This window comes from Ipomoea nil, unplaced genomic scaffold (assembly GCF_001879475.1).
Source record: "Ipomoea nil cultivar Tokyo-kokei standard unplaced genomic scaffold, Asagao_1.1 scaffold3069, whole genome shotgun sequence".
In the NCBI taxonomy this organism is placed as follows: Eukaryota; Viridiplantae; Streptophyta; class Magnoliopsida; order Solanales; family Convolvulaceae; genus Ipomoea; species Ipomoea nil.
The window spans coordinates 7,376,662-7,403,659 of NW_017619497.1; the positions used below are offsets into that span (position 1 = coordinate 7,376,662).

Below are 26,998 nucleotides of genomic sequence, written 5' to 3' on the forward strand. Positions count from 1 at the left end.
TCAAGCAACATATTATTAAAATTGACAAGTTAAGGTTTATGTGGTCGAGAATAGAGTTGCAAAATATTTAATTTGGAAATGAAAATATTTATTTATTGATATTATTATTATTATTATTATTATTATTATTATTATTATTATTATTATTATTATTATTATTATTTTGAGTGACGAGAAAAACTCACGATCATTATTTAAAATTGTGCATTGGATAAATCCTAATCTTATGTAATATATATATATATATATATATATATATATATATATATATATATATATATATATATATATATATATATATATATATATATATATAAGTAATATAACTCGCAAAATACACCTAAAAAATAAACTCTACTAGAAAAATCTTATGCGACAAAGTATGTTGCACAGTGCGGACTTTCCTAGCTAGCACGGTTTACCTCTCTTGTGTGATTTTCATATTATTACACAAGAGCAGGGTTTACTCAATGCATACATTTGACTAGTGACGACAGATTTTTCTTGTCACATAAAAAAAACTTAGGGACATTTTGTGGACAAAACTAATCATTGTCAATATAGATTTCATCTAGAATAACCTTGTAAGATTTGAAGCAATATATTTGAAAAAGTTAGGTTGAAATACTATCATATATTATATTAGAATTGAAATCAAACATTATAATATGGGTAGAAATACTATATATCAAAATGGAACAAAGACACTTATGTTGAATATAATTTCATTAATTTAATATGCATTTGGAATATTTGTCGGATTCCATAAGATTAATTACAACTTGATTTCTATGTCTTCAACATTATTCAATTCATAGTCATAGTATATTAATATGGAGTAATTTTTTTTTCCCAATGTATTTTCCGACATCCATATATAGTTATATACTAGTATGTCAAAAACTTTTTAATAGTTTTTAATTAGGTTAATTAGATGGAAAAGTGATGTTGGACAGGAACTTAGAAGGCAAAGTCTAATATCCTATTATCGAAATACATCAATAACTGATACATAAATATAATAAAGGGTGAATCAACGATTTGGTCCCTCACTTATTCGCGACTTGTCAATGTTGCCCCCGAATCACGTATTCATCGATTTAGTCCCCGAAAATAATTGTTTTTCGTCAAATCAGTCCCTATGACCATATTCCGTCAAGTCTCAGGCGAAAGCTCCGATTTGCCCTGAGCATTTTGGTCTTTTCACGCCTTCTTCTTCATTCCATCGTCGCGGACGTCAGCTTCACCTCCGATGATGAGTTGTTGACCCCAAACGTCACTCTCCGACGAGTCATCTAGTCGTGGTGCACCCTCCACGCCTCCCACGACGTCGAGCGCTTCCCCACCCCAAAGCCTCCGGTGACCAAGTCTCACATCCTAAAGCTCCTCCGGCAAGCCAAGTCGACGCCGGAAATGCAGTGATGCTTCTCAAATCAATGCTCGAAACCACAACCCTAAACCCCTCGTTATCACAGCTCACGACAAACATAAACCCCTCCTTTTCCTACCAAGTTGTCCAAATCTTGCGAGACAATTTCTCCGGCAAGGCCTCCAAATCCGCGCTGCACCTACTGGCCAACGTTTGCCAGAAAGGGAGGAACCGGATCAAGGCGGCGGAGGCCGGGGCGGCGACCGTGCTGATCGATCTACTGCTGGACACGAACGAGAAACGATATTGCGAGTGGAGTCTGAGCGTACTGGAGCAGCTTTGCCGGTGCGCGGAGGGGCGGGCGAAGCTGCTGAAGCACACGGCGGGGCTGGCGGTGGTGTCGAGGAAAATCCTGAGGGTGTCGAAGGTGGCGAATGAGAGAGGTCTGAGGATCTTGTACTCCATCGCCAAGTTCTCTGCTACTCCTAGTGTGGTGCAAGAGATGTTGCAGCTGGGAGTGGGGGCGAAGCTGTGTTTGGTTATACAAGTGGATTGTGGGGTTGGGAAGAACAAGGAGAGAGCTACTGAGATTCTCAAATTGCATGCTAAGGAATGGGAAAAAAAAATATTTTTATGCTTGTAAAGAATTACTCCGTATTCAGCTTCTCTGCTATGTTGAGTGACAATGATAACTTCATGCAACACCTACATATGCATTATATTCCATGAATCCTGTTGTTGGAAGCTAGTGACCTCTTCATATTTTATGTCTTGTCCTGCAGAAAATCCATATGTGCTTTTGATATCTTCACTGTCTGGCATTTGTTGCATCCAAAAGTGGACACAGCGAAATCTGGCAATGACCATTTGGCATTTTTAAAAAACATGGTTTTTTGTTTTCAAGTGAAATAGCCATGAAGCAGAGACTGAAAATCAATCTTCTAACGAAAACAGAGTTCACCGTGAAATTAGGAAATTTCCTCTGCAGTCGCAGCTCACACTCTGATGATGTGCCTCCATAAAGATCCATCACAAATATGCCACCTTTCTTGTTCAAGACACTCAACGCATGCACTCGACGAGCAGAGAAGAGATGGAGTTCAATTCCCTCCGGCGAGCTTGAGCTTCTCCGGCGAAGCTTTGTCGGAGTTAATGAAGAAGAAGGAGTGAAAAGACCAAAATGCCCAGGGAAAATCGGAGCTCTCGCCTGAGACTTGACGGAATACGGCCATAGGGACTGATTTGACGAAAAACAATTATTTTCAGGGACTAAATCGATGAATACGTGATTCAGGGGCAACATTGACAAGTCGCGAATAAGTGAGGGACCAAATCGTTGATTCACCCTATAATAAAATAAAGTTACATATATTTGTAATAATTATAGTTTTTAATGTAGTAATAACTAATAAGCGTTTGATTCTGACAAATGAATATATTTCTAAGTATATTTGTCAACATACAAGTAATTAATTAATTAATTAGCTTATATATCCCAATATAAGTAGCATATTATTTATTATATCTCTTACATGCATGTATACTGAATAAGAATTCGAGTATAATGAATACTATTACATATATCTTTTACGAGTACGAGTATATATTTTGCTTCTTTTTTTTTTTTTTTTTTTACAAGAAGCAAACTTTATTAAGCTATAAGTCTGGGTCGCAAAGCCCCTAAGATTATACAAGAAAGCCCATTTAACATTATTGGGCAACGAATGAAAAGAACGATACAAATACAATGCGATAATAAGGCAATCGTTATACCGTGCACCAGGGCACGGACAGCAATGTGCGCTCCGCGTCTCCCAAAACGATGTCGTTTTGTTAAGTTGTTAAAAAAAATCTTCTGTTTCGAATGCACATAAACTCATAATAGAATACACATAAACTCATAACAGAATATACATAATCTAACATAATACATAATACACATAAATTCTTAACATACACATAAACTATAATATAATACATATAAACTCTTAACTGAATACACATAAACTCTTAACTGAATTCACATAAATTCATAACACAATACACATAAACTTTTAACTGAATACACATAATGGGGTTTGGTAACATATATAATACACATAAACTCTTAACTGAATACACATAAACTCATAACACAATACACATAAAATTTTTACTGAATACACGTAATGAGATTTGGTCTATTCAGATGGACAGGGTGAAGTCAGCATGACATCAGTATGAAACGCGCGCGTTTTATGCTTGGGCGCACATTGCTATGTGCTGCGTGGTGCACGATATAATTTGCCATAATAAGGTTGCTATTATAATTGATTATTTTTTTGATCAATCTATTATAATTGATTATATTTTGCTTAAAAAGACATTTTAATTGATTAAAATGCTCATGAAAAAATAAAATTTATCCTGTTACAAATATTTCAAACAATTCTATAGGGAGGATCATGGGGTTGTTACATTGTAGCTAGGGCCTAGGGTCATCCCACCAACACCATTCCTTTGATCTAATCCACCTGGCCTCTTTTTGGGGTTAAGTGCTGATTATGAGTCATAGGGTTTGTTGGATGGGTGATATTGGCAAATTATTATTGTATGGACCATGTTCCACACAATGTTGTGTGTACCATAATAAAAAGTACTTCGTAATATTTTTAATATAAATAAATATACATTATTCATATACTGAATGTATATTATACTATACAATATAATGTATATTCAGTACGTAAATTATGTACATCTCTTAAATACAATGTACATTTTTAATATACTAAGGGGGGTGTATTCAATCATGACTTTTGTAGAGTTTTAAAGACTTTTAAAATGATAGATTTTAATAAACTTTGATTGACTTTCATAGAGTCGTTTAAAACTTTATAAGACTCTATAAAAGTCTATATAAAAAACATTCATAGACTTTTATCAACTTTTCATTTTAAAAAGTCTACAAAAGTCACTGAAATTCTAAATTGAATACATCCTTACAAACTTTCAATGATTTTGATTCTTATCATTTATATTTTTCTTACAAAACATTAATAATATATCATAAAATTCTTCTTATTATATAGTTCTTCACCCACATCAACATTCTGAAGATTATTATTTTTATCTATAGTATGTTGAGACTTATATGCTAATTATTTATTCTTCAAAAAAAATGCTAATTACTTTTATTTATTTATATATATATATATATATATATATATATATATATATATATATATATTATTAATAAACATCAACAAAAAAAAACTATTTCATTAGAATGTCATAACAATATTAAACAATAAAATTTATAATAAAAGAATTGATCAAATAAAATATTTAAAAATATATTTACAAGTTCCATAAAATAAAGAAATAAAAATCTATTATTAATAATATATATATATATATATATATATATATATATATATATATATATATATATATATATATATATATATATATATATATATAATTATACTTGATATATTGTTAGGTATCTATCACGCATGCAAAGTACTATTATTTGCAATAGCAATTTGAGACTGCGAACAACAACAATGTACTACTGTTTGTAACCCCAAATTGTTATGGCGAACAATAGTTCGCTATTCGTACTTTCGTAGTAACTTGTTGTTAAAAAAGGAAAAATATATATTACGAATATAAGCATAAAAAGAATAAAAAAAAACAAAATATATAAGTATTTATATGAATATTATGAAACTTGCACTAAAATTTGACAATGAAAATTTTGCTTTGTTCATGTATTTAGAGGGAATTAGAGAAAGTTAGGGATAAAAAATTCATAGAAAAAATAAAAATAAAAATAATATTATTTCAAATTTTTAGATGAAAATTGTAAAGTTTAGGAGAGAGAGAAAAATTAGTAGAGTTTATGTATGAGGAAAATATTGGATAATGAATAAAAAATAATTTTATTGAATTTAGAGAGATTTATAAAGTTTAAATAGGGAGAAAAAAAATAGAGTTTTAATAGAGAGAGAAAACATTGAAAGTTGTAAGAAAGAAAATTTTGAAATCTTGGGGTTGGTGGTTGGATTTCAACTATTTATATTTGAGAAAGAAAAGTCTACAAAAGTCTTAAAATTAAAAAGTCTACAAAAGTTCATAACTTTTTGAATACCACATGACTTTTAAAGACTCTTTAAAAGTCTTAATCGAATACCACACAACTTTTAAAGACTCTTTAAAAATCTTGATTGAATACCGCATGACTTTTAAAGACTCTCTAAAAGTTTGAATTGAATACCTCCAAACTTTTAAAATTCATAAAAGTCTTTAAAACTCTATAAAAGTCATGATTGAATACACCCCCCTAAAAGTATATTATTTTTATATTAAATGTACATTATTTTATAATATACAAAATATGGTCCACACCATAATGATTATATTATATTCTTGCACAAACAGGCTTAGAAGATTGTGATGATAAGGTTTAGTAGGTTTTCAAGCCCATTAGACAAAATCTTAATTATAATAAAGCAATATGATCTTGTGAAAATTAAATGTTGGTATTAATTACATATTGGTATTATAGTTAAGATTTAACAAGTTCCATATGGTCTTGTGAAAATTAAATGTTGATATTAATGGTTAAATGTTGGTATTAATTACATGTTGCTATTATAGTTAAGATTTAGCAAACACTTTTTATATGAGTGAAAAACATATGATATATAACAGGAAACAAGTGAAGAAAATGTTTAGTGCAATACAAACAAAATCTGATACATTACCCATATAATTACATGAAAATAGTGAATTTTGCAACAAAAATAATAATATAGCATTAAAAATGATGCCAAACCAGATATCAAAGGAAAAAGAACACAAAAGTGAAGGACAAACCAGATAAGGAAAGTAATTGTTAACACTTGAAAATCATTTTTAACTCTAAAAAAACAATTGAAATCTTAACTATAATATAACTATATGGTTTGGTGAACAATTATTGTTGCAATTATTTTTTAAATGGTGATGATGATTAATAGTCATTTATATTTATAAATAATTGTTTGGTCTTTAAAGGTCAATTGTATGTTGCTACATCTAGAGTTAGAAATCTCAAAGGTCTAAAAATTTTGATCCATGGTGACTCTAAAATTATAATTCAATTACTATTGTAGTTTACTAAGTTCTTAAAAATTTGTAATATTAAATACTATGTACCAAATTTTTAATATAGTTTAAGATTTGTAGTAATCACCCACTGGTAGGGAATACCCCGACCGACATGCCTTTGTCCTTTTCTTCTTGTTTTTGCAGGTTGTAGGTCGGGTTTCTTGTGAAGAACCCGGTCGGGTGCCCGATTGGCGTTGCTGACCACCGAGCGGTAGCCCTTTAGCGAGAGAGTTGGTGAGAAACACGTGGCGACTCTACGCGTTGACAGGCAGGGCACCCGGGAAGGCGACACGTAGTTGCTACGTGGGAGGCATGCCGGACGGCCGGATTTGTGTCTCCGGCTCCGCGGCTATAAATACCCGCGATAGCGACAGTGTGGGGGACTTTTGGACGATCGATAGGTTGTTGTTAGAGAATCCCGACCGCAGTCAGTCGGTACTCAGAACAACCATTTAGATTGTACTTATGGCCTTTACCTCGATCAATAAAAGATATTTACTTGCTTTAATTGGTCTTGTGTTGATTGGTTTACGCTTACGTGGCAAGTAACACTATCACCCACCTTACATATTATTTTAATTATAAATATATTTATATGTTCATAATTTTATCATAGGAATTCACACATAATTATTAAATAACAAAAATTTTATATATGAATAAACCTCATATAGGGTATATTTTTATAACCTATTTTTCGTGCATCACACGGAACAAATACTAGTATATTATATATACAAGAGGTGATGGAACTTAAATGGGGAAATTAAAGTGTGTGGCTGCTATTTGAATAAGTGTTTTGGGTGAATTTGTCTTGTAAATATAGTCATTAAAGGATCACAAGAAAATAAAGTATATTAAGTTATACATAGCTGATTGGTTCAAACTGAGAAGGTCAATAGGAAATTTTCAGAGACTCAGAGAGAAACTTAATTGAACTATTTAACTACCAAGTTAACTGTTTAACTAACTTATTTGGGTCATCCCGAGGTAATGTAATGTAACTTAAAACTTGACTCATTGTAATAAAATTAGATCAATAGTGACCAATCTATTGAAATGCAAGAACAATGAATTGGGAGATGTTTGGATCAAATATTTACTATTACACCAAAAATTATAATCAATAAGAAATTGATAATTATAGTTCTTTATATATACTTGTGTAACTGTTAACGTCACATTTAGATCTCTGATTAAACTAAAAAAAAAAATTCGCATCATGTGATTTATTTTTTGTGGATTTTTTTAACAGTTATTTAGTCATTCATTATTAATTAATTAATTTGTGTTAATTGATAAATTAAAGAGTTATATTCCATCAACGAGAATCATGAGAAAATATACGAATAAAATATAGTTTTTGTTTATGGTGTATGGCATGTGGCATAGGGTTTATATTTGGATTAGGTTAATCATATCACATACGATATTTCATATCATCTGGCCTGGCCCTGATTTCTCATTCAAATAATCCCAACACACTTTTCGATATCTTCCATAAATAATGAGACATGACAAAACATATACCTAAACATATCCACATTATATTATCTTGTCTAAACTTTATTCTTTATCCTCCTCTAAGCACAATCATTTCCAGAAAGATCGGTCAATACCCAAACTATATATTATGGCCTGTTTGGTAAAATATTAGTCTATTTGTTAATTTTAATTCATATAACTACTAATAATTGTTTAATTTGATTAAAAAAGTAACTTCAAAATGTTAAAATTTAAAAAGTTATTCAAAACAACTTTTCAATTAATTTTTTGAAAAAAAAAAATTATATTAAACAGCTATCAACTAACAGCTAATTTACCAAACACCTTTCTACAATCAATTAATGTTATCAACTTATAATTATACATTTTAATTATCTAATCAGCTAACGGCTAACAGTCATATTTCAAACAAGGTCTATTATACCTTTCAATTTGTCTTTGCCAATAATACGTATATATCGTCAAGGAGATCATATATTATTTTTGTTTTTAATTATAATAATATTTTTTTCATTTAATTTCTACGTGCATTAATTATCTACAATGTATTGAGACTTGTATCTACAAGGAATAGGCTGGTGATTCCAGGGTCTAATATAATCCTTATCCATTCATATCTGTAGAGCAGATCGACCAAACTATAATAGAATATATAACAATATAATATAATAAATCAATCTGGATCTTGCTAGCTTCTTCATGGTAATAATTGGATCTGTTCCCTATCTGTTTCTGAGTTGGTTTCAGGTTTCTATCATCCACGTACTATGTTTTTTCTTCGACTGTGTATCTTTAATATCTGAAGGGGATTTGGATCTAACTCCTAAATCATTACATTCATTCATCACTTAATATGACAATGACAACGTAGTGTCCACAACCATGTATATGTCGTCGTCATTTGACATATATATATATACCACACTATACTTTTTTAGCCATTAATTGATAATATGTAGTGAGTAACCCTCGTTCCTTTGCAATAGTACTAAACTACACACACACAATAAAAAGTAAATCATACAAGAAAGATTTTATGTGACGAACTCGATTAAAAGAATATTAGTAATAATTAAAATAATAATATTTTAATATGAGAATCATGTTCCACCCTCCCTGTAAAGCTCAATTTATTTAATTTTGGTAGGTTGGGGAGAAGTGTATAGTATGCATGGGAGAATTATTGAATTTGCTAACTCCACTAAGTTTTTGAGGGCTTTTTTGGGTGTGTGGATATATATATATATAGTGGAGTAGGTTTAATGTTGTGGGGTCTCCAATAAATGAAAATGAGGTTCTCAATATTGCCCTTACTTTGGTAAATTGCTCATACATAACTCAATCTAATAGAGGTGATCATAGATTGATTCGATCAATATCGAATTAACTTTAGACTAGTCTAAAGCTAATAAGGTATAAATTAAAATTTTTTATATCCGATTTATAATAACCACCATATAGTGAGTTTATCCTATAGGTCTAGTTATTCAAAGGCGACCCAGGATCATGGACTGATCTTACCTTAATAGAGTCAACCTCAAACTTTCATAAAGGAAGTCTGGACTCGAGGTTTGGCCACCTCTAACTCAGATCAGGCATTAAGCAATAAGCAAAACACATATTAGATGAAAACATATATCGAACTAAACAATATAATCATCTTAAACAAAAGTTGTCTCCAATCAATTTTTTTTTCAAACATAGGTAATTTAAATCTCTGTTTCAAAATATATATAGTAATAAAATGATACTTTTAAAGATTATTCCATAAAAAGTTACTTTTAATATGATTTTAAATATTCAACATTTGATCATTTAATGTTTTAATCTACCTTTTCCTTTCAAAAAAAAAAAAAAAAAAAAAAAGTGCTCTTATCATATTGCCATCTTTATGTCAAATACTTCAATCTTATGAAATAATGAATGTTAAAAGTATCATTTATAATAGATGATAAAATGTTTGAAAGAATATGAAAATAGAAGAATGAGTGATATGATGGAGATATTAATTTTGAAACTAATCCCTTAATAGTTACTCCAGCTTTTTTAGTGCCATTTTAGGTTGCACAAAACATGTGTGAAATACTTTTAAAAAGTAATGCAATACTTGAGAACTGGATTGAATAAATACATGATTTGACACCATTTAGCAATATAATTAGCAAAAATACTTTGGAGGTCCAGTTGGAAAACGTTTAATTTTCTTTAAAATATATTTGCTTTCTCCTGAAATGCACGATTGCTCGAAACATTAAAACGACCATTTTGCTAGCAACATTAGTTTAAAGTGTATGTCAAATCAAACAATATGTCGAACACTTTTAACTTTTAAGTTAATAAAATAAAATATCTTGAGAGTATGTTAGTGAAAAGAGGATGTATAAAATACAATCGAGAAATAAGAAAGGTGTTTTCCTCCTATTTAGAGGTGAGTAACTAATATTTGACAATAAACATGACATTAATGTAAACTTAATGCACCCTACACATAAGAGTTAATTTCCAAAATATCCCTCCCACTATGACCTTTTCTCAAATTGGTCCCTTAACTTTTAATTTATCTAAAGTGGTCATCCGACTTTTGAATTTCAAGCCAAAATGGTCCTCCATTAGCATTGATGTTAAGTTGGTGTTAAAATGAAGGGTAAAATTGAAAATTTAGGTTTTGCACTCCAATTTAAAGCAATATGTTATTCCTTTTAGCAATTTGCGCACATATTTCTTCAAATTAGGTTTTTGCTCTCCTAAATCTGTAATCAAAATGTGGGATAATCAATTAGAAGGCATGAAATCTCGGCCTTGGGAAGTTTGTGGATGAAGTTGAATGTGAACTTTCTTGGCCTTCTAGTTGATTATCCTACATTTTGATTGCAGATTTAGGAGAGCAAAAACCTAATTTAAAGAAATATGTACGGCTGTACGCAGACTGCCGAAAGGAATCACTGATTGCTTTAAATTGGAGTGCAAAACCTAAATTTCAAAATTTACCCTTAATTTTAACACCAACTTAACGCCAAAGCTAACGGAGGACTATTTTGGCTTAAAATTCAAAAGTCAGATAACCACTTTAGAGAAATCAAAATTTAAGGAACCAATTTGAAAAAAGATCATAGTCAAAGAACCATTTTGAGAATGAACTCCTACACATAAAAATGAACTGCACTTAATAGTGCATTTTTGAACACTTTATGGTGCATTTATATGTACCGCATAGCCGCACAGAATGTGCACGAAAACTTGACATATATATATATATATATATATATATATATATATATATATATATATATATATATATATATATACCATTAATTTTTGTTTAAAATTTTCAAATATAATTAAATATTAACAAAAATAACCAAAATTATTATTTCACAAATAACTAAAAAGGCCAAAATACACCTTACAATAAGTAAAACTCATGCACCACGGCCCACACACTTACTAACAAAGAAAAATTTATAAACTTATTTTAAATTAATTGGCCAATTGAGCTATTTCCATGCTTCATTTTGTTCTTTTTGTCAAACTAGAAATGTTATTCCAACTCCAATATATATGTAAAAGGACAAATTTCACCCAAAAGGAAACAGAGAAATGGCGACAAGAGAGAAAATGACCGAGTGAGTCGTCACCGAGCTGAGGCATCTTTTCAATGTTGTTCCACTTCAATAATTCCATTGTTTTTATCTCTCCATCCAATCTTGTTCAAACGTTGACCCACCACTTCTTCCCAAATAATTGCTCCACTATATTATTTTTTATTAAATATTGATGGACTTAGCATTGCACTATGCTTATTTTCAAGTGAGTCATTTATCATGTGATTATTGTAACTCAAACACACTCAACCACATAATTCTTTGGTTATCTTGGTTGTCATATCCTATTAAAATCAATTGGTGATAATAAATACATAGACATTAATCATTTAACCACATCCCTCCATAATAAGTCATAACGCCACGTCTCGAATCGAGTAGGAGCTGAACTTGGCCAACCCGACTGACGCCCAACCAATACATCATCAATTTTTATTAACTCAGATAATAATTCACTAATAACATGTAATGTGCTAAATTCTAAAATCTAAAATAGACATTTAATGTGTTAAATCCAACCATTAAACACTGCACTTGTTTTTGTAACAATTGTTAACTAGAATTACATTTAAATTACCTTTCAAAAAAAAGAATTACATTTAAATTACACATTACAAATTAATAATGATTATGTTACTATTTTGTATGTCCAGCTCAACAGTAGAAAAGATTCCATAAAAATAAATAATTTTATTTTAAAGTAATTAATTAATAAAGAATGATCGAGCCTCAATGGATGTGTTGTTGACTCTTTATACTTCATTAAGTTAAAAAATGTATATTTAAACAGATATTACAATGTAACAGAGTTAATAACATTTAAAAAAATTAATAAAGAATGACAATTATATTTCTTTACAACTTTTCCCCTTTATCCAAACACTTGCCCAATCCCATGGGCGAGACGCCGCTTATGTTGGGTGCCACCGATCCAAAAATCATTTATGTTGGGCCCACGTTATCGGATAAGTATCGCGATCGACGACTGCGATTGCGCCACGTTTTAATCTGGGCCCCTTTAGTCACGAGATGATCATATAAGGGCATTGAATACGGTGTCAAGAAAAATAGTTAAATAATTGAAAAAAAATGAAAAATGAATATTAGAATATTCGAGTATATCCACAAAGTTCTATTTGCATACGTGGATCCTCGCTGTGTGGTCCACACCCCAGACTATCATTTAACATCAGCAAATGATCACATGCCACGTGGGTATCGGGCCCCACGCACATGTGCATGAGACTCTGTTTGTCCACGTAGGATCGTGGGCCCACAATTCCCAACACTGTGGGTGGTGGTATATAAACCCTTGTTGCCCTAAGATCGCTTCAAAACGCAAACCTAGCTTGTTATAGACCTAAGTCGACAACATTAAATAATACATTCGGCCATGGTCGGAAAAGTGGCTAAAATTCCGATGAATCATCGGATTTTGAGGTGTGACAAAACGGACATCGACTTTTCCGGCGACCCGGCCATTAATTTGTCCGATACCGTCTTCGAGTTTCTCGACGATGAAGGTGAACGGTCGTCGTCGTCGTCCCAGTACTCCATCTGCGATAATGTACGTGATGAAGATGATGAAAACGAAGAAAAAGAAATCGTTCAAGAGAGTGATTTCTGGGAAAATCAATACAATCTCTTACATGTAAGTTAGTTGCTACACTATCATATGATTTGTCTTTCTTGATTTTTTTTTTCGAGTCACGAGAAAAAATCTGCAGTCATTATGGATCAGTAAATCTAGTTTTGTAATAAAGTTGTTCAAAACTGATCGATCATGATCAATTTGATTGAATTTCTTTTTTTTTCTTTTTTATTTTTTTTATTTTGGAGTACGTGTTTGGTAAATAGCTGCTAGTTGATTAGATTAATGAGATTACTAGTTGATAGAGCAGATTGTAAAGAGATATTAGATAGATTAGCTGATAACTGATTACATGTGAAATGATTTTTTCTAAAAATTGATTGAAAAAATTATTTTGAACAATTTTTTAAATTTTAACTTTCTCAACAATAAACTGCTACAAACATAGTAATCAGACAAGTAAAAATTAACTTATAAGCTAACAATATTACCATACGGGCCTCTATCAGTTGTTCTAATTAATTGTGATATATGTTGCAGGCTACGTTATGCAGGACCACCTCGGCAGAATCAAGAATCCGGAGTATTACTAAAGAAACATTAAAAGAAGCAAAGCAAGCCGGAAACATGTGTGCTTGTCAGAAACCGGTGGACGGCGGCTGCCGGAGCTGCCGAATGAATGAGGTTTTCCGGCGTCTACAAAATGCTGGTTTCAACTCAGCAATTTGCAAGTCTAAGTGGAAGAACCTATCAGATATCCCATCAGGTATTTATTTATTTATTTTCCTGTTTACTGTTTCTTTATCTATTAGTCGCTTTTAACTTTTTAGGGATTAGCACTAAAACTTTTGTTTTCTTTGTGTCTGCCTGTCTTAGTGCAAAACTATACCTTATAAAATATAATATTTTTAATGCAGATATTTTTTCAGAGCTGGAAAATATATTAGCAAATAATAATAATGTTCATGATATGATGGATAATTTACCTAATAAAGTTTGTTCCATTATGAACTATGACTGCCTTTACACCTACCTTTGCCTGCTCCAAATTTCATGACAATTTTATTTTGTTCATTATTTAATCATTTTGTAGAGACTATTAAATAATGGGAGGAAAAATCTACTATACTGATGATATTGAGTATACAAATGCACTATATTTTGTTGTATCAGATATTATTAAAGCCGTTGGTACTAATAATACTTAATACAAGGTCAAGTGGTATAACTGTGGCTCTTCCAAATATAGAAGGTCACAAGTTCAAATCTCAGTACCTATTGACTCTATGTGCTCGATATCTAGTCTAATAGAGTCATATATATATACACGCATCAGGCACAACTCAACTGGTCAATAAATTAATTTGTATCTATATATATTAATATAATTATAACATGGAATATAATGTGTATATTATTGTATGTAGGTGAACACACATTTGTAGACGTGATGGAGAATTCAAATAATCCCAAAAGGGGAGAAGTGAGGATCATAATCGAACTAAATTTTCGAGGGGAGTTTGAGATGGCGAGATCAAATGAAGAGTACGGGCGACTGGTCACGAGCCTGCCGGAAGTTTTCGTCGGAAAAATAGAGAGGCTATTGTCGGTGATCAAGATCATGTGCACGGCGGCGAAGAGGTGCATGAAGGAGAGGAAAATGCACCTGGGTCCTTGGAGAAAGCAAAAGTACATGCAAGCCAAGTGGCTCAGAACGTGCCACCGCACCATCACCGCGCCGCCGCCGGAGTCCGCCGGATACAGTGGCCGAGCACCCCGGCCTACGGCGTCGATGCTCACCGTTGACTTGCTCGACAATTTGCCCACTTTGCACCGCACGGCGGTGGCGGTCGTGTGAACATGGATGAATTATATTGATTATTATGTTATAGCTAGCTACATATATATTTGTTTATAAGTAAATTTATGATCCACTCCTTCCTACCTCTAGTGGATCCTATCACTTGAAGATTGAGTTCTTCAACTTCACGGAAATGTAGAAATTGATCCTTTGTGTGCAGAATTAAGTCGTTAATTAACGAAAGAGGTTATTTGACGATTTACGATTTACTTCATCCAATAACTACTCCCGCCACTAAACTGAGAAACCTAATATATTAAAAAAATTGACATTGAAACATTTTTTCCCTTTAAGAGTTTAACCATAGTTTATTCAAACGAACACTATGAATGATTCCAATCACTTTTCTAAACACGTTGTTAAAAGATTGCTTGATGGCTGGTATGAGTTGCATTTTAAACTAACTAAATTTGGTAAATCTCAACCTAGCTACCTATCAGCTTAGGGTAAAGCAAATTATATTGTGCAACTCATAATCTCAATGTGGATATTAATACATATATTTATTTATAGTATAGTGCAATTTTACTTTAATATACTTGTGGTCAAGCAACTAGCTTAGCATAACTATATATGACTCTCCCAAATAAGGTTACAGCCTTACAGGTTTGAACTTTAGTTGGACTATTGACTCTTTGTGCTTCAATAGGTTGAGAAAGTATATATAGACATATATTATATTGTAATAAAGTCAATAATACAAAAAAAAAATGTAACATTATGAAAAAAATATACTCATCATATTTTGATAAGATTCATTTTTAGTATATTATTGTGCATTCTTTTTTAATATATTGTAAATTAAAATGCACTTATCGTACATTAAAAATGAACATACAATATATTAAAAATAAAAACTTATCAAAGGTCCACGTTATAAACCATTGCTTATGGTAGTTAGTAAGCGGATTTTCGGATATATATATATATATATATATATATATATATATATATATATATATATATATATATATATATATATATTTGAATAAGAGTCAAACTCGACAAGTGTGACTCGAATTGATTTCAAATTAGTCGTAGATGGTAAGGATACCAAAATGTCAATCATTATTATACTATATATAAACCAGGTTAACCATTGACATACAGTACATTTTTATTATATTAAATGAACTTTTTAATACACTAAAATTCATTTTTTGAATGTACATTACTCAATTAATATACTACTAAATAATGTACTTTTAATACACAAATGATGTATATTCATTATTCAATACATAAAAAATATACATTTATTCATGATTTACGTAGATCATGCTCCACCCACAAAATGTGGTATGAATGGGTAAATTCTCAACATCCAATGCAACATGGCCCAAATCAAAATGCTAAATATCTAGATATTTAACTTCAGACCTAATTAAGTGTAATTGGACTCACAAGTCCAATGGATTTTATGGAGTGGTTGATGGCAAGTGAGGCCTCGAGCCTCAATCTAATCAATATGGACCAGAATTGAATATACAATATAATTGTCGTTTACAATGTATAATTGTATATTACAACAATATATTTTTATACATATTAAATTTATTTGTAAAAAAGAAATAATAACATTCTTCCAAAGGCTGAACCCCAACCCTAAGGACCCCTACACCCCGACCTGACAGAGCATTTGAGAGGATGTAAATCATGGTAACTCAACTGAACATGAACCACAGAGGCTAGACCGTGTTCACTGCGCACAAGGAACCCTCCTCATTTTGAGAGGTTGCTCCCACACTGCCGCTGGTGAAACTCGATCCCTGGTCATTCTTTCAAAGTTTAATAACATATTTAAGTAACTTGTAGTATTATGTTATAAGATTATGTGTCCGAATTTTTTATGAACTTATAAAGTTATAAGATTATTTTTATGTACATGGATGTATATTTTTTGCCGCTAACCAAACTTACACGCGAATAATTATTAGCTTTAATGATTTTGTGAGTGTTATTGTTTTAGATATATTGTTCTGTGTCTTTGTCAACTTCTTTTTCTAAAATCCTTCTCAAATAAAGAAAAGAAATAATCGTAATTAATGTTGCTTTATTTGTTAGGAAATTTCCTTGAAATATGTTTTGGTTGCAACAAATTTATTTGATTCAAAAAATTAATGACCCGACCTTAAAAGGGGTGATCAAATACCTGAATAGATATAACATAATTCTCGTACATAAACTTACGAGTTTGATTATTGTCAATACATTTTTAGTCGGATCTGTTTCACAAAGTTATCATAAACTTAAAAGGTCATGGCATCATTGTCAGAGCACGCTGAAAGAGAACTTTTTAATTAGTTTAATTTTTTTTAAATTACACACCAAATATGATTATTTAAGGTGAAATGTCATTGTGTAAATACCTTTACCAGTTTCCACTGATGTGCCATCCCAATTGACAATGAATTATTAATTCATTGAACATGAACACTTCCTTGGGTGGATGGGCATTGTATTTTGCCCTTTCCCTAAATGCCCTATGTGATATATCATTAAAAAGTATAAAAGTTGAAAGCGAGAATACTGAGATACTGGGTATGTAATTTTGTTCAAACACATCTATTAGAAATATAATATAGTGGCAGATATTCTGGCAAAACAAATTAAACACGCAACTCCAACTCCAACACCAGCGTCGAGGATACGTTATTGGTCGACTCGAGTGCTTTGCCGTGTGAGAACTATCTCGAAAGGATGTCTGTTGTAAAGTACCGGGCTTGACCCTCCTTTAGATCAAATTAAAAAAAAAAAAAAATGTAATGGGTCAATTTCGTTAACATTGATAATTCTGGAAAATGATTGTTAACCTACATTTGGATTATGTCCTAAGCACGAGTTTAAGATTGTTAATTAATCTCTTAATCTAAAAACTGAAAACTCCTTTGCGTCGATACCTTAATCACCATTCATTTCACATTCTCACGCAATCTAGAACAGAAAATGTTAAATACTAGGTATACAAATAATTGTTGTACTGTCTTTCCAACATCCCCAATTTCGTTACGAGATTTCTAATTCTGTACTAATTTGTACGCAATTCATGCATGCATTACTAATATTAGTTAATTGTAATTTAAATCAACCAAAATTTCCGAACATATCATGGCCTATAATAGATAAATCCAATTAGACGTTGAAATATAATGTTAAAAAATTCACTCTATGCCACTAATACTTCCATTTATGTTTTTATATTTTTTATTTTTGAACTCCCCAGTTTTACTATATGGCTTTAAATTTTGTTGGGAAAAGAGGATACAAGAGTATTGGTGAAAAGTAATTTCCAAACAATTGTCTACTTGTCGCTAAGGAACGTTATGCTGCGCAACCGTGTGCATCATGCAAGATTCATAATTTTTATACTGTAGATTCATAATCTAAATATAGTAGATTTATAATTTTTATATAGTAAATTCATAATTTCTATAATGCAGATTCATAATATATGTATTGTATAGTTATCAAATTATGAACATATAGTTCTGTGATTTGTGAATACAGAGTCCAACAATTAAGAATATGAACATCGAAAATTATGAACATAGAATTCTATAATTGTGGATATAGAGTCCAATAATTATGAATATAAAATTTAAAAATTATAGATATATAACTTTATAATTATGAACATATAATTAAGTAATTATGAACATATAACAGTGGTGTACACGATTGCAGAGCATAATTTGCCCTATTTAAATATACATTTCGAATAAAACTCACTTTAAAATGCTACAGACAATGAGAATATAACAGTCATCAAGCGTCACGCGCACAGGACGCACCTAATTTCCAGTGAATTTATTACTCCGTACGTTTTTTTACGCAAACAATGTGAATTCACTGTTAAATCCACCGGAAAATGTACCGATAAAATGAAACCGGAGATGGGAATTGTTCACAGTGTAGCAAAATTCCTAGGAATCTACACGTTACTATCCAGCCATTTCAATTTCAGTGAAATTTATCTTGCTGCTAATTGATCCGTGAGCATATTGTCTTGGTTTCTGACTAAATTTGTATTGTTCCCCCGGTTTTAATCGAAGGATTTGTGGGGTTGAACAGAACTACAGAAGAGTGGGGTTTTGATTTGGCAGTTTCCTAGGTAGAAGTGTTTGTATTTGATACAACCCAGCATTTTTGCAGTATTTTAGGACACTGCAGTACAAATTTTTGTATACTTTTATACTTCATTAGCTCATAGTTGGTGAAAAGATGATTGCTTTTGAGTTTAGAGATGATTTGGAGAGGTGGGTCTGCTCTTATATTGGGCCTATGAGTATAAATATTGAACTTTTTTGAAATTCTTGTGTGTTTGGAGAGGAGGGGAATGAGAGGTGTATTGATAGGATTGAGACAACAACAATGGCTACAGGGTCATTGGGTCTTCGTTCTTCTGGAAGTTATGGATCTCTGCAGCAACACCATTTCCTAAGCTCTTCATTTCCAATCCCACCAAGAAAACCTCTGAAGACATTTAAGGAGAAGGAAGGATGGTTTCATAGGATCTTCAAATTTGCAGCTAGAAAGAAGGTTGGCTTGCTGCTCTTGTGTGCTGTTTCTGCTGCAGTGTTTGTTTGGGTCTTGTATGTAGGCAAAGGTCAGGCTACTTATATATTTTCAATGGCATTTTCATTTGCTCAGCATAATGTTTGATTTTATCTCCAGATTTTCGATTATCCACACTGCTTTCACATATTTTGATCAAGAACCATAATTGTTTGATTACCATTGTTTATGGGGTATAATGTTTGAAGCACAGTTTTGTATCAAGTGCAGGCACTCAACGCATGAACGTAATGCCCCAAATCGGGAAACTACTGAATTTTGTAGTCTTATAAGTTACTGAGAATAATGATCAAGGAGCTTATTGATAGATAGGGGTTTCTAATGTTTCTAATGTTTACTGTTTTGATAAGTGGTTGGTAGATGCTCCTATCAGATCAACTGTTGGGACTTCATCTATATTCTGAGTCTCTACGAGTTTTATTGAATATGGTGTCTGTATTGGTTATTAAGATTCTGCATGTTAGCCCGAGAGTGTGCACTGGGTAAACCCCGCCCTGTAGCCAGCAAAGGACCACAAGGAGGTAAACTAGCCTAGGTTTCCCGATTCAAACCAAGAAGGCCAATAGGTCACTCCAGTTGGGAGTCGAACTTGTAACCTTGTGGTTCTGCATTTGAATTCTCTCAATGCCTTCATCCATGCTTTGGAGATGTAGTTGTCCGTCTTCTTTCTCGTCTTCTCCATACTTTCTCCTATTTCTCACAATATGTGCAACTTTTTATTCATTTGTAGGTGAAGATGCCCGAGGACCTGAAATTCCTACCATCAGTATTAGTGCTACTATGAAAGATAGAGAATATTCTATAGAACCCGAAGAAAAAAATAATATTCATAAAACTTTGTTGGCTAAACCAAATAATAACAGAGGAATTGCATCAACAGATCAGCCTCCTCCTCTTCCTCGTGTGTATTTTACAGGATACACACTTCCTCCCGGAAATCCTTGTGAAGGTTTCACATTACCTCCACCGCCTGCAGATAAGAAGAGAACTGGACCAAGGCGTAAGTCGAGAGATACTTTGATTTGTGTTTTTTGTTATATGTTTGAATTATAATGATCTTTAGATATAAAAGTTAGTTAATTTACCTGTTTTCTACCCAGCATGCCCAGTGTGTTACCTTCCTGTGGAAGAAGCTATTGCGTTAATGCCAACTGCACCGTCTTTTTCTCCTGTTTTGTATCTAAACTATATACATGAAGAAACTTTAAGTGAAAATGAGTTTGGAGGTTCGGGATTTGGTGGATATCCCTCGTTGAGGCAAAGGGATGAGTCCTATGATATACGAGAGTCGATGAGTGTGCATTGTGGGTATGATATTCCAACCTTGTAATTCTTCGTCTCCAATTCCCTTCTTCAAATCTCCTTAGTCGTTTCTCTTTTGTTGCCTGTCTATGATAGATTTGTCAAAGGGGTCAAACCGGGACGTGCGACAAGTTTCGACATTGACGATAAGGACCTCGGTGAGATGGAAGCTTGTGAAGGTGTAGTGGTTGCATCGGCAATATTTGGTACTGACCTTTCTAAGCTCAACAAAATTTCTATTTCCGCTTTTAATCTACTCTTTTATTAGTGAAATGGACACGTTATTTATCAGGGGCCTTTGATCTAATACACCAACCGAAGAACATAAGTGAGTATGCTCGGGAAAATGTGTGCTTCTATATGTTTGTGGATGAGGGAACGGAAGCATTCCTAAGAAATTCGGGTGACCTGAATAGTAGCTCGAGAATTGGATTATGGAGAATTGTCGTCGTTCACGATCTACCTTATACTGATGCAAGGCGCAATGGGAAGGTAATTTAAAAAGTTGTTATGGTACATTCAAATGGCCATGGTGTACGTATTGCTATTGTCGTCCTCTTGCTATTGCAGATTCCAAAGCTTCTACTTCATAGGTTATTCCCAAATGCCCGCTATTCTCTGTGGATTGATGGAAAACTCGAACTAGTTGTGGATCCATATCAAATACTTGAAAGGTATATTTAAGACTTACACATTTCATTCAAAAAAATTGTATTTTATCATCATATAGTTCGGGCATTCAACCAACTTTGGTCGGCGTGAGTAGCCCGGCCTGCACTCTCATCCTTTAAGAGAGTTCGGGAATTCAAAACCTCCTCTTGTATGGAAAAAACTAATATTGCCATTGGCCAGCACTTTGTTCCTTAATTGGACTGGCCCGGTGCGAACAGAGATTAGTCTGAGTATGGTACTGGCTTAAAGGTGCCTCATCTGAAGAGGTGTGTATATATATATTTCAGGTTCTTGTGGAGAAGAAATGCCAGTTTTGCAATATCAAGGCACTATAAGCGCTTTGATGTGTTTGAGGAAGCAGAAGCTAATAAGGCAGCGGGGAAGTTTGACAATGCTTCCATCGATTTCCAGGTTGAATTCTACAAAAAGGAGGGCCTAACGCCATTTTCTGCCGCTAAATTCCCAATCACGAGTGGTTAGTGCACGATCCTCGTCCATTTTCTTTTCGAGGCTGATAAGTGATAACAACCATTTTATATTTGACACGATTTCTGTCACAACATTTGGTTGGCATGCAGATGTGCCCGAGGGATGTGTGATTATACGCGAGCACATTCCCATTTCCAACCTCTTCACTTGCCTCTGGTTCAATGAAGTAGACCGTTTCACCCCGAGGGACCAGATTAGCTTCTCCACCGTGAGGGACAAGATCAGATCGAGAACAAACTGGAATGTGGAGATGTTCCTGGATTGCGAAAGGCGCAACTTTGTTGTTCAGGTGAGTCTTTCTTTCACATTCATTCATGAACTCTGGACAGTACGGTTTCCAGTTCTTGAATTCGTATTCGTTCACCATGATCCAGGGGTACCATCGAGATATTCTCGAACACCGGGCTCCCCCACCTCCACCTCCACCCCGAGCCACCATTCGTGATGGAGTTCTTAAGACATCAAAGTATAGCGGTGCAACTACAAAGCTTCTGGCAAGGCGGATTGGAGACCCGAGGTCCAGACATCGCCAAGAGTAACGATGCTGGCTTAATCAAAACTTCATTTAGGCATCTTGTTCTTCTTCTTCTTCTTATTCTTTCATTCCCATTCTCCAGAATAGGAACTGAGACAAGCTTATTTTTCCTTGATCCTTAGAGCCTCTTAGATAGTATAGTTAATCCATACATTGTTGTAAATGTGTGTGTATATGATATATGGAACCATATCAATGAGGCTGTACTTGAACTTTCACATGGTCACAATTGTACATAAAAATATAGCCATTTATAAAGGTCCAAAAGATCTTGATGGAAAGTGTAGTTTATGTAATTGAGCTTCAATATCTTTGATCAAGGACTAAAACTGTCATTTAATTAATACTCCTGTGACTAAAATTGGTATTTGCTCTTTCATAGGCATTTCTTAAAAGGAAGAGGTGATTGACGTGATGAAATTTTTGGCACTAAAACAATAATTGTGGATGAAAATTGATACTAAAATAAAAATAATAGTCCTGGATGAAAATTGACAGGAATTAAACATGTGGACTAAAATTGTCTTTTTGCTTATATTCGTGGGACCAAAATTGGTACTCCGTATTTGTTACATTAATTGTATAAGGACCTGAAGTGGAATGTTTAAAACATAAAGGGGGTTATATGATATTATCAAAAACTTGTGTGGTTTAAATGTAAATAAGAAAATATCATTCTACACTCCGGGAAGCAGTAAAAGTGTAAAACCCTAAAATCTTCAAAACCCTTACTCAAGCTCGGCTCTTGGACAACAATGGCTACTCGACGTTGCCTCCGGATCCTAACCCGGCACTACTCTTCATTTCTTCTCTCTCCAAATACGTCTCTGAAAACCCTGAAAGCTCTAAACCCGGCGTTCTTCGATTCCCTCAGAAATCTAACCTTTTCCCAAGATTGTCTCCACATTTCAACAAAATCACACACCCAATACCCGTTTATCTCTCGGAACTTCTGTTCCAAGCACAATGATGGGAGTGAAGATGAATCTGGTGATGAGAGCGAAGAAGAAATTGCCGATTTTAGTGATGGGGACGCGGAGGAAGCGAATAGTGGGCCGAAGAGTCCTGAGGATAAGATAAAAGAGGCAGCTGAGATTGGATACAAGGTGATCGGGCCACTTGAGAGATCGGATCGGGTGTTCAAACCTTATGAACCCGTTTTTGCTGTTGTTGAGGTTTGAATTATCATCACATTCTGTATATTTGGGCGCTTGTTGACAGAGGATTATTAAAGTTTTTTGCTTTGGTTATCTGTTTTGTAATGTTAGATTGGGTCGCACCAATTTAAAGTGAGCAATGGGGATAGCATTTTTGTGGAAAGATTGAAGTATTGTGATGTCAATGATAAGGTGAGCTACATTTTTCTTGAATTTTCTTTTAAGCTATCAACTATATATATTTGTTATAATTAGTTTTATCAATCATTCAATTGCATTGGGTAACTATTCTTTGTTTACTTCTTTAATGTAAAGGAAATATTTTGTTTTTTTAGATTGATAGGATCATTCTGATGGAATAGATGCTTCTCAAATTTGTGCATCATTTGACTGTAAGAACTTAAGTACAAGTTATATCCTAGTCATGTTAACTAATATAATGGCATTCAGATTATCTTTACAGTCCTACATTTTTATAGCCACTTTCTTTTCCTGTTTTAGTCAGGTGTCGTTCAGTTGACTGGTCACTGGTGTGTGCAAATAATTTTTTTAGAGTTTATTTTGTGGTTTAACTTGCCTGGGGAGAGAAGTGCTGTGTGTCCCAGAAACATAAAGGGGGTGTTTGGTAAATAGCTGTTAGCTGATTGGGTTAGTGGGTTTGCCTAGTTGATAGCTGATTACATGCAAAATGACTTTCTCAAAAAGCCAGCTTTTTGAATTTTATCAAACATTCATATTGATTGTTTAACCAAGTCAACCAACTAATAGTGGTCAAATAAGCCAAAATGGGCTGATGAGCTTAACTATGTTACCAAACAGGCCAAAAGAAGAAAAGATTACTCTGTATAAGTTAGTGTTTCAACCTGTTCTTGTTCTTATAGCATAAAATGATCATAGTAGGTGGAATTTGAAATGTACATAGAAGGAAACATTAGAAACTTTGCTTTTTGTTTAACTTGCCTGAGGGAAGAAGTTTCTGTCCCTCCCAGCGTTCCTAGAAACATAAAAGAGGGAAAACAATGTCATAAGTTAGTCTTTAAACTTTCAACCTGTTCTATTTCGTATCTCATAGAATGACCATCATAGGAAGAATTTGAAATGAAAGTAGAAGTTGCTCATTGATAGAGTGGTATGAGAAATTTGTAGCATTTTATACGTGTCCATGTAAATTGTCATCTTGGTTCCACCCCCACCCGGCCCCCTGCAGGGAATCTTTTCTTATTCAAAATGATGATTACAAATTGATCATATCTATCATCTATGTGATTTCAGTTGATCCTGAACAAGGTTATGATGTTGGGCTCTCAGACACAGACAATTATTGGCCGGCCTATATTACCTGATGTATCTGTTCATGCTGTTGTGGAGGAGCATGTAAGATAATTTGATTTTTTCATTCTTTGCCCCAAATTCATCTTTATATGAACTTTTTGTTCTCTAATACTGCCTTATGTTGAAGTTTTTAAGGCCATTGAATTAAGTAGATTGTAGAAAATGTTGCTGATATACAGCTCAATCCTCAAAGCACTATAGATTTTCCCTATACCCTATTTTATGTTGTTTTTTTGTTCCTAATTATTTTAGGGATTGCATGTTATATAACTTATAAATATCAATTTGTATGTGTGTCTATCAGGTGATATTAGTTAATTCCTTAAGAAAAGAAAGAGAAATTGCAGATTGGGGTTTTGTTCTGGACTTATTTTATGTGGCGTTTATATGGAGTCTATTTTATGTTGCTTATAATAACGAGCATATTATGGGTGTAAACGAGTCGAGCCGAGCCCGAGCCTGGGTATGCTCATGCTCATGCTCGTTAATGATATCACTGCTCGAGCTCGAGTTCGTGAACTGATGCTCGAACTCAAGCTCGGCAATTGTCGAGCTGCTCGAGCTCGAATTCGAGCTTGAACTCGAGCACGAGTTTAGGCTCGAATTCGAGATCGAGTTTAGGCTCGAATTTGAGCTCAATTTTGATCTCGAATTTGACCTGTTTGATTTAAAATTTAAACTACTTTGTTTTATGAATTTTATCCATACATAATTATTAAAGTATTTTAATTTCCCTCCCCTAATTATTATTTTTATATACTAAATATAATATTAATTATATTATATAATATATTATAAAGCTCGCGAGCGGCTCGTCGAGCCGCGAGCCTACAATACCTAAGCTCGGCTCGTGCTCGTTTAATCCACGAGCTGCTCGAGCTCGAGCCGAGCTCGATGTTGACCGATTTCGAGCCGAGCGTTGACCGAACCGCTCACGAGCGACTCGCGAGTCACGAGCGGTTCGGCTCATTTACACCCCTAGAGCATATTGGCTTTGTGAATTTGTAACTGTTTTGTACTGAGAAATCGAGCAGTATAGAACTATAGATGCAGAACTAGATACCAAGGCTCTCACACACCTGAACAATTTTTTCTTTTTCATTCTTCATTCAGGCATTGGATGCAAAAGTGCTCATATTTAAGAAAAAAAGGCGGAAGAATTATCGACGAACACGAGGGCATCGACAGGTTGGTAACTTGTTATGCATTGGTTGCTTTATTTGTATCTCTTTTGTTCCTCCGATGTCGGATATACAAGGAATCGAGAAATTTGCTTTGGGGTTTGTTTTCAAAATATTGTTTCTTTTTTAGGAATTAACAAAGTTGAGGATAACGGATATACAAGGAATCGAGAAACCGGAAGTGATGCCATCTCTAAAAACCGGAAAGAGTGGTGCTAAACCTGCTGAAAAGGTTGCAGTTGCTGCTTAGAATGGGGGATTTAGCAGACATTTCCCATCAAGTCTTTTCGCAAAATTTGCTCTTCTTCTGCTTGCCAGATCTCGCATTTCAGAATTCCATTCGAGGCAAAAGTTCTGAATGAAGAAGCCATGTTCAGTCATGAGGATTTGTATTTTTAGTTTGTGATAACCATGATTCTCTTGCAACATAGCTTAGCTATACTCTTGAAACACTTAAAAGAATAAAAATTGAGTTTTTTCCTATTTGAATCGAATTGAACTTTGAGTTTTGACTATTCAGGTTTGGCTTTCTGAAAGAACATTAGAACATCAACATAGATGTGAGTCAGATGATGAAGAAGAAACATTGGTAGCTTCTGTTCAAGATTATGCAACTGTGACACATGTTTTTCATTACAGATCAGTATGGATAAGCATAAACCAAACACCCTCACATGACACAGTTTCATC

The 26,998-nt window shown here is 33.4% G+C and overlaps 3 protein-coding genes and 1 pseudogene across 6 annotated transcripts; all 4 read left to right on the forward strand.

The window, feature by feature from the left end:
* Window positions 1-833: 833 nt before the first annotated feature.
* On the forward strand, window positions 834-2,012 carry LOC109164812 (annotated as a pseudogene).
* Window positions 2,013-12,946: 10,934 nt separating this feature from the next.
* Window positions 12,947-15,239, forward strand: LOC109164618. Its single transcript, XM_019313137.1, has 3 exons — window positions 12,947-13,264; window positions 13,745-13,970; window positions 14,632-15,239. Exons 1-3 carry the CDS (start codon window positions 13,007-13,009, stop codon window positions 15,060-15,062), a joined length of 915 nt encoding a protein of 304 aa, XP_019168682.1. The 5' UTR covers window positions 12,947-13,006; the 3' UTR covers window positions 15,063-15,239.
* A 3,704-nt stretch (window positions 15,240-18,943) lies between these two features.
* Window positions 18,944-22,919, forward strand: LOC109165107. 4 transcript variants are annotated; one of them, XR_002051494.1, is made up of 10 exons: window positions 18,944-19,671; window positions 20,371-20,640; window positions 20,741-20,948; window positions 21,039-21,148; window positions 21,235-21,434; window positions 21,513-21,616; window positions 21,902-22,089; window positions 22,193-22,392; window positions 22,478-22,694; window positions 22,754-22,919. XR_002051494.1 is itself a non-coding variant. In XM_019313731.1 (9 exons), the coding sequence occupies exons 1-9, from the start codon at window positions 19,437-19,439 to the stop codon at window positions 22,640-22,642; spliced, it is 1,680 nt and encodes a 559-aa protein (XP_019169276.1). In that variant the 5' UTR covers window positions 18,944-19,436; the 3' UTR covers window positions 22,643-22,919. The 4 variants fall into 4 exon arrangements, 3 of the variants coding, with proteins under 3 accessions (XP_019169276.1, XP_019169277.1, XP_019169278.1); XM_019313731.1 differs by having other exon boundaries at window positions 22,478-22,919; XM_019313732.1 differs by having other exon boundaries at window positions 20,521-20,640; window positions 22,478-22,919.
* Window positions 22,920-23,333: 414 nt separating this feature from the next.
* LOC109165110 (50S ribosomal protein L21, mitochondrial) lies at window positions 23,334-26,946 on the forward strand. Its single transcript, XM_019313736.1, has 5 exons — window positions 23,334-23,813; window positions 23,907-23,987; window positions 25,068-25,169; window positions 26,241-26,315; window positions 26,439-26,946. Exons 1-5 carry the CDS (start codon window positions 23,394-23,396, stop codon window positions 26,556-26,558), a joined length of 798 nt encoding a protein of 265 aa, XP_019169281.1. The 5' UTR covers window positions 23,334-23,393; the 3' UTR covers window positions 26,559-26,946.
* The last annotated feature ends 52 nt before the right edge of the window (window positions 26,947-26,998 follow it).